An 18,881-nucleotide genomic window follows, 5' to 3' on the forward strand; every position below is an offset into this window, starting at 1 on the left:
TCCTGCATGTTCGAGAAAAAATCAACATATTGCAGTGAAATTTTCAAGCTACTCGTGTCAAGCTGTTGCTCTGAACCATGGTCACCTTTATGAGCGTCAACTACAAGAAAAAGAATCATATGTGGTTCCAAATATTACATTTATTTTCTTACAAGACTCCAAGGGAACTGCAGTGTCCATAACAAGATGCTAGATAACAATACAGACAATGCAAGATACACAAGACAAAACCAGGATGCAAGGACCACAAATGATAGTTCCCTTAGAGATGTGCAGTATCATGGATACAATATGGAAGAAAGCTTTAGCGTACAGAAATCCATATGATTGTATCGATTTAAAACACACGCCCCGTGCTGCCACTGCTATCTAAGCAACCATATTTTTACCCATACAACAAACAGAGAAGGCAGATGTAGAGTCCATATATACTAAGTTAATATAATCCTATCCGCCCAAAAAGACAGTCTTACAAGATTCCCCTGATGCATCTTTTTACAGGAATGACTCAAGACAGATGACAAGTTATATGAAACTTAGCTTGGAAACTATACATATTTAGAAGAAACCTGGAAAGAACAATATAATGCAATTCCTAGAATAACCAAGAGACATGCACATGCTCCATATCTATCTGGAACTACATAGCTAACCTACCAATTTAATTGTACGACAAAACTAATCCACCTCACTGGATTAGAAGTCATAATTCCACACAGATTGTAAAGGTGCCAGATAAAATGAAGGTGGTTGTGTTCCAATAGATGGTTAGTTGTGTACAACAGCAACTTATAATAAGCCAACTCCAAAGAGCTCATGAACACAAACAGGGAGAGAAGAGAGGGATGAGAAGAAGAAAATGTGGCAGATCAGAACAGCTCGCATTTCAACCAGTATGCATGACTTCTTTAGTAATAATAATATATGAATTGCAAAGAGAAAACATATATCAAACTCTGTATGCCTTGCAGACACTTTTTCCCCATGTCTGTTATCTAACAGCTAGAAATCTAAAACTATAGGAGCAGAAACTGGACTACAACAACATTTGCTCATTTCAACCTAAAACCTGACAAAGACCTCCGAATGCAATGGCTGGGTCTGAGCATCAGGCTCACTGAAAAATATCTGGGCATTTGCTGAAGCTCTTTCCAGATGCAATATTTCTTTTTTTAAAAGATCAGGCAGCATATCTGACTGAATCTTGTGGAGTCCTTGGGAGTGATCCTCCTTAGGAGCAATCAGAAATAGTTTATTCAGACTACTAGACTTTCTAAGCAGAAATCCTACTAGTTGCATCTCATTACGGTGCCCCTTGAAATTTGTCATCTTGGCTAAGCAAAGGTTTTCTAATCCACCTTTTGGTGGGTCCTCCTCCGCCACCTTCAAGAAATTCTCCGTGAATGCATCACCAGTGTTTGTCGGGAGCTGCATGTCCAGTGGAGCATGTTGAGAAACAGATCAGATATCCATAAACAAACTAAGCAATCGAATGCAGTTTTTCATGAAAATAAGAAGAAAAAAATAGATACCTGCACAAAGAGGCGCTCCAACTGAGGACAAGGGCAGGTCTTGAGGAAGCTATAGATGTCAGCAAGGTTGGAGTTGGCCATCCCGAACATGAGCAAATGGAGCTCCCTCAAGCCATGCAGGTTGCTCTCCATTACAGCCTTGGCTGTGAAAGAAGAAACATACTACAAGGCAAGGCAAACAAGTATAAGCGTAGAGGCAGTGAAATGTGCTGAAAAGAAAATGGCGCAAACGCCTGAGCAAACCTGGAGGGCAATGCTGCAGAGGGTGAGGACAGTGAGGTTCGACAGGCGAGGAACTGCGTAGGGCAAGTTGGTGGTGGGAAGGCCGGTCTCTGGCCCGCCAGAGCAGAGGTACAGATGCTCAAGAGAGCCCTTGGCACCAGAGAGGATGTTGCTGGAGAGGAAGGCGCCGCTGAAGCGGAACGACCGGAGGCGGGGCGCGACAGGGACCCGGAGCTCGGTGGTGCGGGAGCAGTCGACGACGGTGAAGCTCCTGAGGTTGGGCACCCCGACGTTGCTGAAGTCGACGCGGCGCAGGCGGCGGCAGTAACGGAGGTCGAGCTCCCGGAGGCGGGGGCAGGCGGCGACCATCCGGCGCAGCGCGGCGTCGGTGAGGAAGACGGAGTGGAGGTGGATCACCTCGAGCGTGGCGACCATGGCGTTGTTGACGGCCGTGAGGTTGAGCCCGCGCATCGACAGGCGCGCGAGCAGCGGGCTCCCCACGGGGAACTGCACGGTGAGCATGCCGGGGCGGCGCGTGCCCCCGCGCGAGCCCCGGCCGGCGCCCGCGCCGCCGTCGACGCGGAGGTGCAGGTCCTCGGCCTCGCACGCCGCCGTGTAGTGGACGCAGCGGTTGAGGTCCGCCTGCGTGAGCTGCCCGCCATGGAAGGCGAGGGAGAAGCCGTCGACGCGGCGGCGCCCGCGGCGGTCAATCCCCGCGAGCGCCTCCGCGCGCGCCGCCGCCACCGCCACCGCCCCCGCCGCGCCGCCGCCGGGAGGGAGGCGGATGCTCACCGAGGACGGCTCCGGCCAGCGGTACGCCCAGAGGCGGCGCCACCGCGAGGAGAGCGCGCCGGTGCGGATGGCCGATTTGAGCGGCAGCAGGCTGAGAATCTGCAGGCGCAGGACGTCGGGAAGGTCCGAGATGCGGTCCTCCTCCACCGGCTCCTCGTGGGCCCCTCCCGTCCGGCGCCGCTTCTCGCCGTGCCCCGCCATTCCCGCTCCTCCGCCGGCCTCTATCGGCGCCGCATCGGGGGAGGATTCCACGGGGGTAGGGCCGTAGGGGGTTCGGTCAGGCTCCGCTACAGAGGTGTGAGCAGAAACGGAAGGAGAAGGGAAGGAGGGGGAGAGACGTGTGGAGGTGTCTCGCTCGCCGCCTGGCCGCTGCGGTGGCCTCTTGTGCTCGCGTCGGGCCGGGCGGGCTTCCCCCTCTCTCTGTGCTGTGCGTGCCGTGTTGCGTTCTGGCTGGCTGGCTACTTGTTGCTGTTGGTGGTGGACTGGTGGTGCCCTGGTCGTCCGGCTCGCGCTCCTCCGCCCGCTCGCGTCGGAGGTCGGACCCCGCCCGGCAGCCCCTTTGCGTTGCGTTGCCTTGCGCTTGCGGTGGGCTGGCGAGTGGCGACGTTGCTTTACCATCCCGGCTTTTCGCCGGGTAGCCACGCACCACAAGCCCACGCCGGCCATACCCGCGGGACTCGCGCCTCGCCTCCATTTTTCTCTCGCCTGCTGCCGTTCGCACCGCCCCCTTCTCATTTCCCACCCATTTTTGCTCTGCTTGCCTTTCTGCACACTTCTCAATGCCTGCTAGTTTTGAGCCTTCAAATAAAATGCCTGCTACTTCTACGAGAGCAAGAAATACTTGCCTGCTAGTTTTGAGCCAACATATAAAATGCCGGCTAGTTTTGAGCCTTCAAATAAAATGCCTGCTACTTCTGCGAGAGCAAGAAATACTTCTTCCCTTCTTTAGTGCTCCTGCTTGTTTTTTGAGAGGATCTTCCATGTGTTTTTTATGATCCCTTTAGCTAAAATCTACTATATCTATATGCACTTTTGTAGCTCTTCATGACTTAGGCCATGTTTAGTTTCCCCAATTTTCTGAATTTGGCACTATGCAAAAAGAAGATTCTCCGTCACATCAAACTTGCGGTACATGCATGAAGTACTAAATGTAGACGAAATCAAAAACTAATTGCACAGTTTGATTGTACTTTGCGAGACGAACGTTTTGAGCCTAATTAGTCAATATTTGGACAATTATTACCAAATACAAACGAAATGTTACATTGCGCTACAGTGCATCTTGATTTCCGACGGCGCCAACTTTGGCCGGAACTAAACGCGGCCTTATGTATAACTCGTCTAAAGAAAGAGACGGCCTAAAGAGTTGCTGAAGGAGATTAAGGGTCTCTTTGGAGTGTAGGAATTTTACACAAATTGTATAATAAAAAATTACAGAAATCGATTTATTTTCTCATGAAAAAATAAGGAATGGAAAAAATCTGCATTCCAAAGGGGCCGAATTTTAGAGTTTTAGGAATTTATTGGACGTAAAACTTATAAGAAAGGTAGGCCCGACTATGGGTAATGGGTGGTACTGCATTAAGTGGAGGAGTTGACTAGATTAGAATGAAATGGTCATTGTCCGGAGCGGTAACAAGTGGCTATGACGAGGCTCTAGCATTGATGATAGAAAGCAGAGGTGGGATAATTAGCGGAGTTGTGACAAGTCACGGGTGGTACCATTGCTAGGATAGCTTTGAGGCTAAAATAGAGACGCCGGAGAGAAAGAAGACAGTGTGTAGAGAAAAAAAAGATAAAAAAGGTTGCAACCAATATCCTTGTATTTGAAAAAGAGTTGCTTTTTGGTTGATTGTGGTTGTTTTCTACCAAGATATTTATTAAAACAATCAGTGGCTAACCCACTGTAGCATCATCACTAAAAATAGAGCTATTGTATCATTTTTCCTCCATAAATCATGAGTGCTACATTCAAATCACCATAAGATTACGAGTCGTAGGATCTTTTATGTGTCTCTTTTGGTAATATAAAACACAAAATAAATAATTTTTGCTAAAGGAAAAGCTTTTCAACACGAGCTCCAGCACTCCTCGTGTAACAGTTTCTCCTTTTCGTGTCCTTGCCTCCCTCACATGATGACTCATAATTCTGCTCTAGAATAAATATTTATCTCCTCCCCTTTCTATGTCTCTCCTTGTTTTAGAGAGCATCTTCCATAATATTTTCCAGATGATGATCATTTTAGTGAAAATCTAAATATATTTCATGCCCTATGCATCACTTGACCACAGAAAGATGACAGCCAAGGATGCTTGTTGAAGGTAATAAGGTTTAGTGTTTCAAGAGTTTCTTGGACATAGAAGCTATGAGGAAAGTCGGCCTAGCAATGGATGACACTGCAACGAGATGATAGATTGGGGCACATGCATCACGTAGAGCGCTACAGAGGAACAATGGGCAATCACAAGGTGAGGAAAGGTGGTGGGAATGCCACAATGGTGATTGCAGAGGCAGAGTCATTAGCGGCTATGGTAGGTGGTACACCATCGTTAGGCAGGGGGTTATGCTGGCCGGAAAAAGAAGGCGTCCTTGGGAGGAAGAGGTGTGGCATGAAGAAGAGGAGTTGTTTTACCAAAAAAAAAACAATCTGTATATGACCAAGATCCCGGGTCTAAATAGATTCATATAGACTCATTGGTTATCATATGAAAAACAGTTGCACCAATTTAGTTGATTGTGATACTGCATCCTACTAGGATATATTAGAGTGAGGTAATCCCATGTAGCAGCATCTTGACAATCAGGCCATATGATCATAATTGATCTAATGATTGTAATGCAACTATCAACGTTTTCATGTAATCATTTCCTTTTCCTCCCCCTCCACAACTTTATCCTTTGACAAATTCCTCAAAGCACCTATATGAGTCACTTATTTTTCAATCCAACAAGGCAAACACGTCTCATTCTCGTTTATATTCCCCACTACCACAACAATATGCCAAGTAAATACTCAAAGGACAAATGCTGTTTACGTCGATGACGGTAGTACTTCCCATCGCTTTCATTACACCAGAAAATTTTCACTCTCGAGTGAAAGAATCTACGTGCGCCGTCCAAATCCAATAGCCACGCCGATGCCTGCTTTCTTTTCTTGTTAATCTCAAATTCGTTTTAACGACAAAACAAGATCTCAGCAGGGGATGGTGGTATGGTAATGACTTTCAAATATTCTCCACAGTAACACACACACACACATTGCCAAAATGTCCGGGACGAACCTTCCGCCCGGTCTCCTTCATCCCCTCATCCTCTCGCCGTCTTGGATATTTCCCTGACGTGACACCAATAGCTGTGCCACTAACGCTGCGGAGAAAATGGCCGCGTCTTTCGTTGTCCACTGTTCCATTCCATCGGCCACACCGTCACAGGTGGTACAGGGCCGGAAGGCGCCATCAGCCTGTGTTTATCCCCAGCCGTCAAATCCTGCAGCAGCTTTCATCAAACAAGCAGGTACAGTAAACAGACCGGTAAAAATTCTCACCTGAAATCTAAGCCTCATCATGCGCTGGGGTTTAGCTGCTGCATGCTACTCCAGTGGTTGAACAACTAAACTGTGATGAAAGCAACTGCACCTCAGCATCTGCTCGATCTGCGTTCTTGTATGGCATTTGCAAATATCTTATAACGTGCGCATTTCTTTTTTTCTACTCCATCCAAAGGTGATCTGCTTTTATGAAATTCGTTCATGGGAGCTCTGAAAAGGATTTTCGCATCAAAGAAACCCGAACAAGAACTGCACATGTGCGAGATGAGATGTTTTTACATGTGAAAATCGTTCAAATCCAGCAGCTGCCCCTACGCCGTCTGTCCCTGTCGATCTCGGCCTGGGCCCTGCGCAGCCGGGCCTTGTAGTCCTTGGCCCACGCGCGGAACTGCGCCTTGAGCTTCTTGAGGTCGTCGGCGGAGGTGGCGGCCGGGGATGCCGCCGGCTGCCACGGCCCCGGCGGCGGCCGCTCCACGGCGCGATCCAGCGTACGGCTCTGCAGCCGGAACTCCGCGCCGAGGCGGCCCACCGCGCTCCGCCTGGCGCCCACGGACGACAGACGGTCCCGGCCGTGCCACAGCCTCACCACCGGTTCCGCCTCGGCCGCCGTCGTCAACGTATAGGGTTCCGATGATCCGCGGCGATCGTACGCTGTCTCTTCGGCTATTCGTGCAGCGTCCTGAGCCATCTGCATGATGAACACATATAATACGCAAGCGTTCACGGTTTCAGATGCATACAGCTTTTTTTGGCAGAGCGTTCGAGACTCCGGCGAACCTGCAGAGCGGCCATCTGTTCATGGAAGGCTTCCTCCAGTGACTTGGTCCTGATCTCGTACTCCAGCCACCGGATGTGGTAGCTCTCGATCCGCCGCCTCAGCGCGGCGTTCTCCTCCTCCTTCTCCCGCAACCGCGCCTCGATCTCCACCGCCTTCCTCTCCAGCTCCTCCACCACCAAGGCGGAAACATCCTCCGTCGCCGTCCTCGCGTCTTCCGGTTCCTGCGCCATTGATCACAATTCACAAGGCATTGTAACCTCGAACAGAACAGTCACGTGCATTCTTCAAAATTGCCAATGATGGCCGATGCTGAAGTGAATTGAAGGACGGAACCTCAATAGGCGACGGTGAAGGAGACGACGGCAGCGGCGGAGGCTCCGATGGCCCCGCGACCTGGACCCGGACTCTGCGCCGCGGTCGCGAAGGGTGCCGGCCTCGCGGAGTCGGCCGCGCGGGAAGTGGCGGCGGCGGCGAGGCGAGGGTGTCGTCGATGGGCGCGTCGTCGTCATCGCCGCCCCCCGCTCCTCCTCCGCCTCCTCCTCCTGATCCTCGCATCAGAGAGTGGAGCATCGCCTCCAGGGAGCTCAGGGCGGACATCGCCATGGCCGGCGTTCTAGACAACAGCAGAAATGCAAACGAGGCAAGGGCACGGCGGCGCGCGGGTGTAGTCGCGAGCCGATTCTTATATCCTCGTCAGATCGCATCAAGATTTCGTAGCGCCAGCGCGCGATGCGTGACGAGTTTCGGGTGAGGAGAGCCGAATTCGCAACGAGTTGCTGCAGCATCGATAATAGGAAGCCGTTTATTGATCGACGAGCGAGAAGGTGCATGCGCGCATGCATGGAGATGTTTTTTTTTTTAAAAAAAAAGGAAGCCAAAGCGATGGGATTATTGAAGAGAGGAGAGGAGAGGAGAGCATCCGGGAATATAGGATCTCTTTGAGAATAACCACAGTCCACAGACATCGGTGTAGGCCTGGCCTCTTCACACTTCCTCAGCCAAAAGGAAACATGTTTATCATCACTGGTACAGTGCCCGTGTTAACGTTACATCTATATATATTTAATAATGCAAATCAAACAACCAATAAAACTAGAATGATACTCTGCGTGTTACTGGTGGAACTTTCCTAAAAATAAAATTGTTGCATGTATAAATTAAACCTATATGTTCTTACATCCATTCTTACAAAAATTAGCAGGCAATGAAAGAATCCAGTGAAAAACTAACAGAATTAGATCAAATTATAAGATGATGAGATGGCAAAACAAATAACAATATATGAATGTCCTCTTATTTCTTATATATTGAAATTAAATTGTGGTTAGTGGAAATAATGGTGTGAACAATGAAAGAATCCGATAAAAAAACTAACAGAATTTGATCGAATTATAAGACAATGTAATGGCAAAACAAATGGCAATATATGAATGCCCTCTATATTTCTTATATATTAAAATTAAATTACGCTTAGTGAAGATGGTGCGAACAACTTGTATTAAGAGATTGAAAACATGATTATTAATGGAAGGTGATGTGGATAGATAGTGGGAAATGATGTAGATGTCTTGCATGTTGAAAAAAACTTGTAGTGGGGTTTAGCTTTATAAGAGATATAGATAGATATATTGTCAATGGGAAAAAATGCATGGAAAATAAAAATGAGATGACAATAAAATATATTGCCACTGGGAAAAAGAATAGGCCATCTAGAAGATTCCAGAGTATTATGCTCCAAACTTCTGATTGCTTTCACTTGAAGCCGGCGAAACATGAGAGTTCCCAACATAGAACAAACATTTTACCAAATCTCTTGCATGTTTCAAAAAACATTCTGAGGACAAATAATGCAACAAACTAAAAAGTCATGTGCAAAATACACCACTTGTGTTGTGTCTCAATGATCTTGGCAAATCTTAATTTGGGGCTCGCCTGGACTGACACCGGCTTCCTTTACATAAGAATTTGGCATGTTCCACTATCTTGTATTTGGATGAGTGCCAGATGCTGCTGAACCAAGCCTTATGCAACCCAGCATGACGTGTCTTTCTTGCCAATTGGGAGCTGGCGGCCTGATTCCTGCACAAAATAGTATATACTTATCAATGCAAATTAGATTGTATATTAGCACACAAAACTTTATAGTGACCAAACATTTACAGGAAAATGGCAAAGAAATGCTAGGTAAGTTATAACTGAGTTCTTGATGAACTTGATCACTTGGAGACGGTTGCACCCTACATATCAATGTCAACGGCGCGTATAGATTGATTGAGCTCTTTTGTTCTGAATCTTTGGATACAGTCTAGGCTTACACACTATCATTAGTAAAGTGGGAAATTGCAAAAGGTAGTTGTAGAAGTATCGGTTAAGTTTATATTGCTATGCATCTTTTGTTGAAAAGATGTATCCGTTTGTGTTCAGCCTAAAGAAAGCGAACTTAAAATCTTGCAACTTAAATTACTATCCATGTGCATATAGCTAGAGCGATGTTCCTGCTTTGTGGATCGATGGAGGCAGTGTAAGCGAGCGGCAGTGCTGACACGAGAGAGTGGTATATTTTTTGTGAGACTCTGACATGCAGGTCCCACATATCCAAGGGATGATTTTTTCTCGATTAGCTATGATACATCTCTCCTAAAAATCTTATTTTCCTCAATTAATTTAACTGGACATGGCAAGTTTTAGGTATGGACAAAGGCAACATTGTCCATAAAAGTTTTCTCGGTTTGAGCACAACCTAAAACATTATTTTTAAGAGAAATGCTACAGGACACTCGGTTGTTTTGACAGGTTCCGACACCTGATTTTTTCTAGGCCGTGGCACTTCGCTCGACGCCCTTTCGCCTTCGCCCGTGACCTGATCGCGAGTGCTCCTCCGCATTCTCCCCGCTGGTCCCCACACCGACGCTCCCTCCCCCGTCCCCGACGCTCGCCCCCCGCACCGCCGTCGTCATCCCCTCCGGCCCCGACGCCTGTCCTTCTCCCCTCCGCCGTGGCCCCCCAGGTCGCCCCCGCGCCGTCGTCGTCGTCCCCTTCGGCCCCGACGCCCATCCTTCTTCCCTCCGCCGTGACCCCCCAGGTCGCCCCACGCCGCCGCCGTCGGCCCTCCGCCGCCACCACCGCGTCTCCCTCCGCCCCTGCTCGCCTGCTCTCTGTCTGTGCTCTGGTTGGGTGGTTGTCTCCCGTGGAATTTGTGAAGAATTTGATGACATTTGTGCATAATTTGGCATATATTTCTCTGATGTCTGCATTCCATATAAATAATTTATATTTTTTTTGAAAAAATTTACATATATTTGTCTGAGATATGTAATAAGTTATGTTAAATATAGTAATAAAAACAATATAAATACTTCATCCGTTCTAAAATATCTATTGTTTTCACTTTTTGAGAAACAACTTTAACAAAAAAAATATATTAAAAAATATTAATATTTATGATATATAATTAATATCATGGCAAAAATCTTTGAATCTGGTTTCTTCGTAACGAAACCGTTTCTTCAAGAGGCTTTTCCCTTTGTACCATTAAAAAAGATGACCTTTTTCTACAGGTCACTAAAAAGTTTGGACTTACCTAAGTGCCATGACACTTTATTTCTTTGCCCCTCAAGCCATTCCGTCCATTTTCGCTGGTAACGGTGTGTAATAGCGAGGAGAAAAGACCGAAGTATCCTCGGTCAAGAGAGGATGAGTGAAATTGTCGTTTGCCCTGTGTGCCACTCTCTGATCACGCAGGTCAAGACGCTTTTTTTAATCTGATATCTGATGCTGGGGCCGTGTGGGGGCTGGCCGGCTGGGGGAATATGCTGTGCAGCCCTATGCTTGACAGTGTTTTTTTTTTTGTAGAAGTGCTGCACTGCAGTGGAGTGGACGGTGGAAGCTGGAGAAGACAAACCGGATGGCTTTCTTTCTCTTCTATTCTGCCTTTCTTTCTTTTTCCCTGTGATGATGAGTGTGAGAGTACAGCCATACAGGGGATTCAGGGAACGATGGATCTTGCCATCTTGGTACCGAAAGAAACCTAAATAAATAAATATACAGTACCATTTATAAAAACATCTTATAGCTTAGAGTAAAATTGAAAATAGATCACTTACTTTCTATATAGGCCATGTTCGCTTCTCTTCTAATCCATCTTTTTCAGCCGAAACAATGTTTTTCTCTCCCAACAAATCAGCCGGAACAGTATTTCGACTTGTTTTTTTAGCGAAAACTTGATTTCACCATTATATCTTCATGCAAATCAACATCTCCATTGTTTTAGCCCTCCTTATCCCGCATCGTGCATCCGCCACTGCGGAGTAGTATCTCACTCGTTCATGAGTCAAATATTTTTAAATTTATTTAAATATATAGAAAAACACTAGTACATTCGGGAAACAGGTCACGCTTCTCATGAACACTGTTACACGATCATTTGATTTAAGGTGCTGTTTGGTTCGGCCTTCATGGCCTGTAATCAGTTAACAACGGTAATGGGTCTCGTTGCTTGTTGTTTGGTTGCTTCGGCCTGTAACCGATCACGACGTTATCAGATGACGGCCTGTAACCGATCACGACGTTATCGCTTCCCGCCCGGCTGCAAGGCACTAAAAAACTGAACCAAACAAATCTCGGTTTGCCTTCCCGTGCAACAGGTACCACATTACCGTACCTACAACCAATGAAATTAGACCTGGTTATGGGTCACTCGACCGGTCAACTCAACCCATCTCATAAAAACTCGAACCAATCCGGCCAACCCAACTTGTCGGATAAAAACTCGACCCAATCCGATTTGCCGGTACATCGAGTTGAGTTCAGGTCATTATTTTCAACCAATTTACCAATCCAACTAAAAAACCTCAACCTATAAAGTATAAGGGCAATCCCAATGATGCATTGATGATGGTTTCTATCCTCATTAAATGACTTGCCACGTAGGTAAAATGCTGACATGGCAACGTAATTAATGAAGAAAGAGAGCAAAAAATATAGAAATGGTTTCTTCATGAAGAAACCAGGTCTACTCTTGACCCAATGCACCAAGAAACCATGAAATGTCATTAGGGAGAAACCACCAGTTTCTAGGGAGCTCGTGTCGCACTCCCATTGGAGAAAAAGATAGAGTTGAAGAGAGAAAGAGAAAATAGTTATTACTCATAGAAACTATGGGTTGGAAAGCAGTATTTTTTTGTGCGATATCCTATATTATAAAAACTACTAGTTTCTTTCGTTGGGACTGCCCTAAAAACCTGAGAAATAGCCTGATACCACTAGACCTACCCATACGTTAGGTCGGGCTTACATCAAATATTTTAACTCAAGTCGACCTTACCTGGCGTTTGATCAGGTCTAAACAGACGTTTCATGATGTTCGAGGAACTCCAAAAACCTTGTTATATATTTTCGTATTGGTAGAAACATATAATTTTTTGAGGAAAACAGATCCCGCCAATAATTTTTTTCAACAAAATTTTTAAATACTTCCATCCTTTGTTTTTGTTTTCCCGCTCATTGAAGATAAATTCACATTATGTGCATCAAATAGTTAAACTCTTTTAAATTTGACTAGTTATATAGATATTTATAGCTTTAAATAACTTTATTATAAAGGTATATTTCATGATATAAGGAAATTTGACGTTGCGTGGTCAGGGAGTGGCACATAGGGCAAACAGCAATTTCACTCATCCTCCCTTGACTGAGGGCACTTCGGTCTTTTCTCGTCGCCGTTACACACCGTTACCAGTGAAAATGGACGGAATGGCTTGAGGGACAAAGAAATAAAGTGTCATGGCACCTAGGTAAGTTCGAACTTTTTAGTGGCCCGTAGAAAAAGACCATCTTTTTTAATGGTACAGAAGAAAAAGCCTCTTTCTTCAAACGAAACCGAGTGTCTCTTGTACCGATGCGCTAAGAAACGACGGAATCAGCGATGGGAGACTCAGCTCGTTTCTTCCTCTCGTCCGGATCCCTTGCGCCGCTGCCGCCAATTTCCCTCGCGCGCCCCTGCTTGGCTGTTCCCTCCGTCCGCGCACCACCGCTCGACGCCCACTCGCTCGCGGCCGCTCGCGACCCGCCTCGGCCTCGTAGATGCCGGCCGCCGCGCCCGGTCGCTGCTGCCGCAAGCACGCACGCCGTGGAGGACGCCGCTCCTCCTCACGCGCAAGCTGGGTCGGCCTCTCGCCCCTATTCGGCGTCCGCTCGGAAATCGCCGCCACCGCGCAGGATCTGGATCTCCTGCGCGCCTTCCTCCGCATCGTCGATTCCCTCAGAGGCACGGACGTCTTCGCCGCGGAGTGGATCGAGCAGGTTCGCGACACCGCCTTCAAGCTAGAGGACGTCGCGGACGAATGCTGCTACCTCTCCGGCCACGACTGGGGCTGGGTCAATGTCAGGGCCTGGTTCGCTCGCACTCTCGCGGAGACTGCACAAGGCACGGCCGCACGGGAGAGGCTTCGCTAGCTGTCCCCATGAAGGGGGCAGTACGGCATCCGCCAGGCCGATGAGTCCAGCTCTGCTCGGGAGGCTTCGTGTGGTTTCTGCACAAACAATCTTGAGACGAGAGAGGAAGATGGCGGATGATTGGTCATTTTTTTTTCTGGACACTGCAAGAAAATTTTGCATTGTGAATGTTAGTTTCCTAGTACAATGTTCTGTGCTATTGAAATTACTCCAGTTTTTTTTATTAGTATTGTTCTAATAAATTTATTTAAAGATACAAATGTTGTACGTATTTTATACAAATCGAGTTAAACTTATGACACGGAAATCCAAAGCGATAGATAATTTGAGACGAAGAGAGTATAGTTAAAAGGTAGTGTAAATGCATGGCAAAAAATCAAGTGCTAGGAGCTCCCTAAACAGTCAAGGTGTTGGATAGACATGCTCAGCTTTTTGTAGATCTAGACATGAGAGATTGCATTTTTTATCAAACTTAGGCCCCGTTCGATTTACCCCATATTCGGTTTGTTCGGCTTGTTTTTTCAGCTGGAATAGTATTTTTCTCTCACAATAATTCAGCCGAAACAGTATTTTTTAGCCAGTTTCAGCCAAGATTCAGACCAGCGAACGGGCCTTACGTTTGACTCGTTTGGTATAACTCTACTTTTAATGATATTTTTGTTTCAGCTTCACAAGAAGCTCCACTGCTAAAACTAAAATTATTTTAAGAAAATATTTAGTAAAATAACTTTTTATAGTGGAGAGAAATTGATATTTTCCAGCCCCATTAGGCCTTCAGAAACTCTACTCGACAATTGTGAGAGTTGAAGACTGGTACATTTTTATCCGTTTGGTATAAAAAAAATGTGAGAGACAGCTTGGCTGCTGGACAAGCAGACAAGGTCCAGTTTAGTTTACAAAAAATTTTACAAAATTTTTCACATTCCCCGTCACATCGAATCTTTGGACGCATGCATGAAGCATTAAATATAAATAAAAAATAAAACTAATTACACAGTTTAGACGAAATCCACGAGACGAATCTTTTAAGCCTAATTAGACTATGATTGAATACTATTTGTCAAATAACAACGAAAACGCTACAATACTCATTTTGCAAAATTTTTTGCATCTAAACAAGGCCCAAGTTGTGCCATCAATAAAGTGGAACCCCGGTATCCCTCTTAACTCTGAACCAGTTCCGATGAAACGGTAACGTGCCGGCTCACCGCGCGGGCTTTTTGGAATTCGACCATTATGGAAAGTGGGCTTTGGCGATTTGTCATCCCGCAACGGGGCTTCGCCACCTAGCCATTACAAAACGCGACCCATCCGCGAGAATGCTATCCGATGACTTTGGAACCCTTTTCTTCCTCTTATGCGCCTGTCCCTTTCCTCTTTCTTTCATCGGTGCTTGCACGGATGGAACGGAGGGGCGCAGAAATGTATCGAGCTTGGCTGTTGCTGCTTCTCCGAGCACCGAGCGAGCCCCCCCACGGTGAGCACCCCCCACCCACGGTGAGCCCCCCACGCCCCAGCGCCCCCACCCACGGCGAGCAGGCTGCTGCTGCTTCTCCGAGCACCGAGCGAGCACCCCCACGACGAGCACCCCCCATCCACGGCAAGCCCCCCCCCCCCACGGCGAGCACCCACCCCCACCCACGGCGAGCGACCCAACGCCCCTAGCGCCCAGCGCCCCACCCATGGCGAGCGCCCCCAGCGTCCCCACTGCCTGCGCCCCATGGTAGCGCCTCCCCGTCGGCCATGGAGTACAGCACGGCAGCGACGCCTCCAAGGTCGGCCATGGAGAACAGCAGGTACTCAGTACCTCGAAGCCAAAGAATTTCAAACAATGAACTCCCTCTTGTTCATTGCGAGTAATGTAAGTGTCGGTTTCTCAAGGTCTTGACAACGAAGACGGACAAGAACTACGGCCGCCAGTTCTACATTTGTCCAACTCGAACGGTGAGAACACCTAACTGTAAATTTTGTGTGATTTGATAACTGAGTCGATTTGATTGGTTTCCCTTTATTTGGCGACAAAGAGAAGGTGTTGGTTGTCCATCTTAGGAGTGGGAAGAGGGGTATGAGCAATACTTGGTTGACAAAAAATTGGTGCCTTCAGATTATCAATCTGTTTTCGAGTCTACTAAGTTGCCGCAACAAGTCCTAATTGTCGAAAACAAGGCGAACTGTGGAGAATCAAGCCAGGAAGAACAACTTAAGCATTTTAGGGAGATAGTAATGTTGCTGAAATGATTGATTCTTGTTTGTGGACTTGTGTTAGTTAGCAATTTGTATGCAATTGTCAAGAGTGGGTGAATCTTGTGTACTTGTTATCAAAATGTATCAGTTGTGCCAATGTATCAAAATGGCACTAAACACTTCTCTGCTCCTACCATTTGCAGTAGTAGTAACAACATACAATTAAGTTTCAGAAACACACAAGTCTGGTAGCACATATGTTTTCAAATGAAAAAGGTTCACAAACTCATACAGAACACACACAGGTTATGAAAATGACACCGGTTCTTAGATTTTTTTTTTCATTTTCCTTGGGACCAACTTCTTCGGTGTCGTTCTCTTCGTGTTCCTTGAGTAGTGTTGGGCGACCCATCAGTAGGTTGGCCATCTGTGCCTTCTCCCATCAAGAATACCAAGTGGCTGAAAAAAGGAACAAAATTAAGTAACTGAACATTGCAACTTTCAGGAAGTATAGATGGCTGACATTACTGTCTTTACCTTCTTATCAGCCTAATTGGGTTGTCTTGCAAGATTGTTTCATTGGTCGGTTTGGTGGGGTTGGTTACTACAATTGATTTTTTTGAACAAATGGGACTATAGCAGTATCATTCATGGCTTGCACAGTTGCATTTTTAACTTGCACAGTTGCATTTTCAGCGTGCACAATGTCATTCTCAGCTTGCACAGTAGGGTTTTCAGGCTCCTTATCTTGCTTCTTTGCCCTTTTTGTTGGGACTTTAGCATTTGGCCCATATCTAGTAGTGTTTTTCCTGGGCTTCCTTTTCCTGCAGGGAGGAAAATAGTAAAAAAATTTAAAACAACATGGTGCAATCAATAAATAAATAAAATGAAGAAAAAAAAGATGCTACATTTTCTTTGTCCCATTTAGCTTGCACTTTTAGCTAGTTTCTCCATGACCCAATTCACCGCACCACTTGCACTTTCTTTTTCCTGCAATTAGTTGTCTCTTTCCCTTAGCATCTTCCTTAGCTTCTATTTCTGCATCCTTATCGGCCTGATTGGCAGCATCCTTTGTATCTTTTTTGCTCATGCCACCACTTCCCCCCTCCAGACATCCTTTGATTCGCAGTTTTCTAGGCTTTCCAGCAGGTCTTGTAGCTAATGGGGCGTTAACTGCAAAGTCAAGCACAACTTCAGGCCACTGGGTCTTATCTAGAAGTGGCTCTATCAGTCTCTTATAAGCATTCTTGAACCTCTCCACTGAGTAATAATCATAAACAAAGTCTTCCATCTTAACATCAGAACTTTGTTGTGTTGTTACGAGGACCAAGGCATGCTGACAAGGTTTTCCAGTGTGCTGCCACTGAACACAGGTACATTCATGCAAATGTGACTTGACAATATGCCTGTTATGTGTGCTGGTTGTGTCATGTATCTCTACAGCAAAAGCACCTGCCTTCACAACTGTTAGGCTTCCTAAACCTCTAGTCCTTGCTTTTAATTGTTGTAGTACTGCAGGTAGGATCCTACCATAAAGCTTCTCTAAAATTGCACGTCTCTTGTTCTATAGTGTCATTATCATCTCTCTAATCTTGTAAGCAAGCTCAACTATAGGTAGGTCTTTCCAATCTTTGATTCAATTATTGAAACTCTCTTCAAGGTTGTTGGTAACATAGTCATACTTAGATTTCAGGGTTGAAGGCACTTCTCATCCATAACAATTTGTGATGGTTTTAAAGCCATTCCAATACATCAGGGCTAGCTGTTACAATTTGGTTCAAGAAATAACTGAATACTTGAGGCCTATATGTTCTTGCTGCATGATACATCTTTGAAAAAATATCTTCCCCAAATCTTTTAATAAAATTCTGCATTAGATGCCTAAAACATTCTCTATGTTAAGCTTGAGAGAACACATCTTTTACTGCTTTTTCTAACCCTTTGCATGCATCGGTGCAAATAGCAAATACTGGTAGGTGTCCTATGACCTTATGTAGCTGACTCATAAATCATGTCTAATTATCTATTGTCTCACCATCTATGAAACCAAAAGCAAGTGGATACATCCAATTGTGACCATTTATAGTAGTACTGTAGCCATATGCCCATTCCATCTACCATTAAGTGTTGTTGAGTCTATGCTAACATAAGGCCTACAACCCTCCAAAAAACCATCAATGCAAGGACTTAATGCACAAAAAAATCTATGGAAGTAGAATTTCTCATCTACCTGCTTTATGTCAATTTCAATGACACTTCCAGGTGATTGCTGCAGTACCTCTGCCCTTCAATTGAATAACATTTGGAAGTTCTGTTGCCAGCTGCCAAACAACTCCTCCAAGGCAATCTGTCTTCCCTTACATACGGTGTTATAGTGAATCTGACACTTGTGCTCATCTTATAGCAGTTCTGCATGTTTTTGGTGCCTATGGTGGAATCCTTCTTAAGGTGATGAATGACCTTTGATGCCACCCAGGCACTTGATGGAGTGGTGGTCCTCCTCCTTGCGCAGTATGCAGAGCAATCAAAGCTGTAACATGCAACAAGCCAATAGCCAGAATATTAGATATTTACAACCAAAAAAAATGGTGACATACAGTTAGCAAAAGTTATACACCTTGACGATCATCTCATCAGGTTATGTTCGCCCATTAATATGCCAAGGGCAATCATCTGCATTGCAATCAGTAATATATCTCTTCTTATTTGTTTTGACTAAGTGCACTTCAAACTCCTCATTTGTTGCAAATTGTTTCATAGCCGGTCTAAACTCCTTCATGTTTGGATACACGGTGTCAATATCCATACATGGCCTGTTAGGATCATAAGCATAGAGTCTTTCCCCTAGTACGTGATCATTAATAGGAATTGCAACACAAGTTATGTCAATATCAATGTCAGCAGTTCTATTTCCAGCTACGCTGTCCCTCTCAGCAGCAGCATGAGACTCAGCCTCACTAGGCCTATCGTGCTGATCATCATCAGTTCTCAAACCTAAAAGACAGAACAACTGATCCTCTTCAATTATATCTAGCACACCCTCACCCTCTTCATCAACTGTATCAACAATCTGCAGTCTGTCTCAATCAACACCTCCATAACATTCTATAGCCTGTGAACTACCAAGGACATCACATGTTTCCTGTTCTACAGGCTTATCATTGCTACCAACATCTCCAATTTATTCTGCTGCATCTACACTAACCTCAGGCTCCGCATCGAGGCCCGGAGAAATTGATTTTTTTGACAAGGTCACTGTATTGGCTTCCCAAACTAAGTTTGAACAATACAAACACCGAAAGAAAGAGGAATCATACCGAATGAGGTCACTCCATTTGCAGTCCATGGGGATTTTGATTGCTCTTTGTTACC

The 18,881-nt window shown here is 45.8% G+C and overlaps 2 protein-coding genes and 1 pseudogene across 7 annotated transcripts; all 3 read right to left on the minus strand.

Moving 5' to 3' along the window:
- Window positions 1-566: 566 nt before the first annotated feature.
- Window positions 567-2,987, minus strand: LOC136471119 (F-box protein At5g03100-like). The gene is made up of 3 exons (XM_066468846.1): window positions 1,776-2,987; window positions 1,533-1,694; window positions 567-1,428 (listed from the first exon to the last, which is right to left on the minus strand). The coding sequence occupies exons 1-3, from the start codon at window positions 2,745-2,747 to the stop codon at window positions 1,063-1,065; spliced, it is 1,500 nt and encodes a 499-aa protein (XP_066324943.1). The 5' UTR covers window positions 2,748-2,987; the 3' UTR covers window positions 567-1,062.
- A 2,503-nt stretch (window positions 2,988-5,490) lies between these two features.
- On the minus strand, window positions 5,491-7,636 carry LOC136471120 (myosin-2-like). 6 transcript variants are annotated; one of them, XR_010761928.1, is made up of 5 exons: window positions 7,206-7,636; window positions 6,872-7,093; window positions 6,374-6,782; window positions 6,092-6,304; window positions 5,491-6,007 (listed from the first exon to the last, which is right to left on the minus strand). XR_010761928.1 is itself a non-coding variant. In XM_066468850.1 (4 exons), the coding sequence occupies exons 1-4, from the start codon at window positions 7,473-7,475 to the stop codon at window positions 6,294-6,296; spliced, it is 876 nt and encodes a 291-aa protein (XP_066324947.1). In that variant the 5' UTR covers window positions 7,476-7,636; the 3' UTR covers window positions 5,491-6,293. The 6 variants fall into 6 exon arrangements, 4 of the variants coding, with proteins under 4 accessions (XP_066324947.1, XP_066324946.1, XP_066324945.1 ...); XR_010761929.1 differs by having other exon boundaries at window positions 5,491-6,033; XM_066468850.1 differs by having other exon boundaries at window positions 5,491-6,304; window positions 6,410-6,782.
- An 8,284-nt stretch (window positions 7,637-15,920) lies between these two features.
- Window positions 15,921-18,315, minus strand: LOC136468573 (uncharacterized; annotated as a pseudogene).
- Window positions 18,316-18,881: the final 566 nt, after the last annotated feature.

This window comes from Miscanthus floridulus, chromosome 8, assembly GCF_019320115.1.
Source record: "Miscanthus floridulus cultivar M001 chromosome 8, ASM1932011v1, whole genome shotgun sequence".
Classification (NCBI taxonomy): domain Eukaryota; kingdom Viridiplantae; phylum Streptophyta; class Magnoliopsida; order Poales; family Poaceae; genus Miscanthus; species Miscanthus floridulus.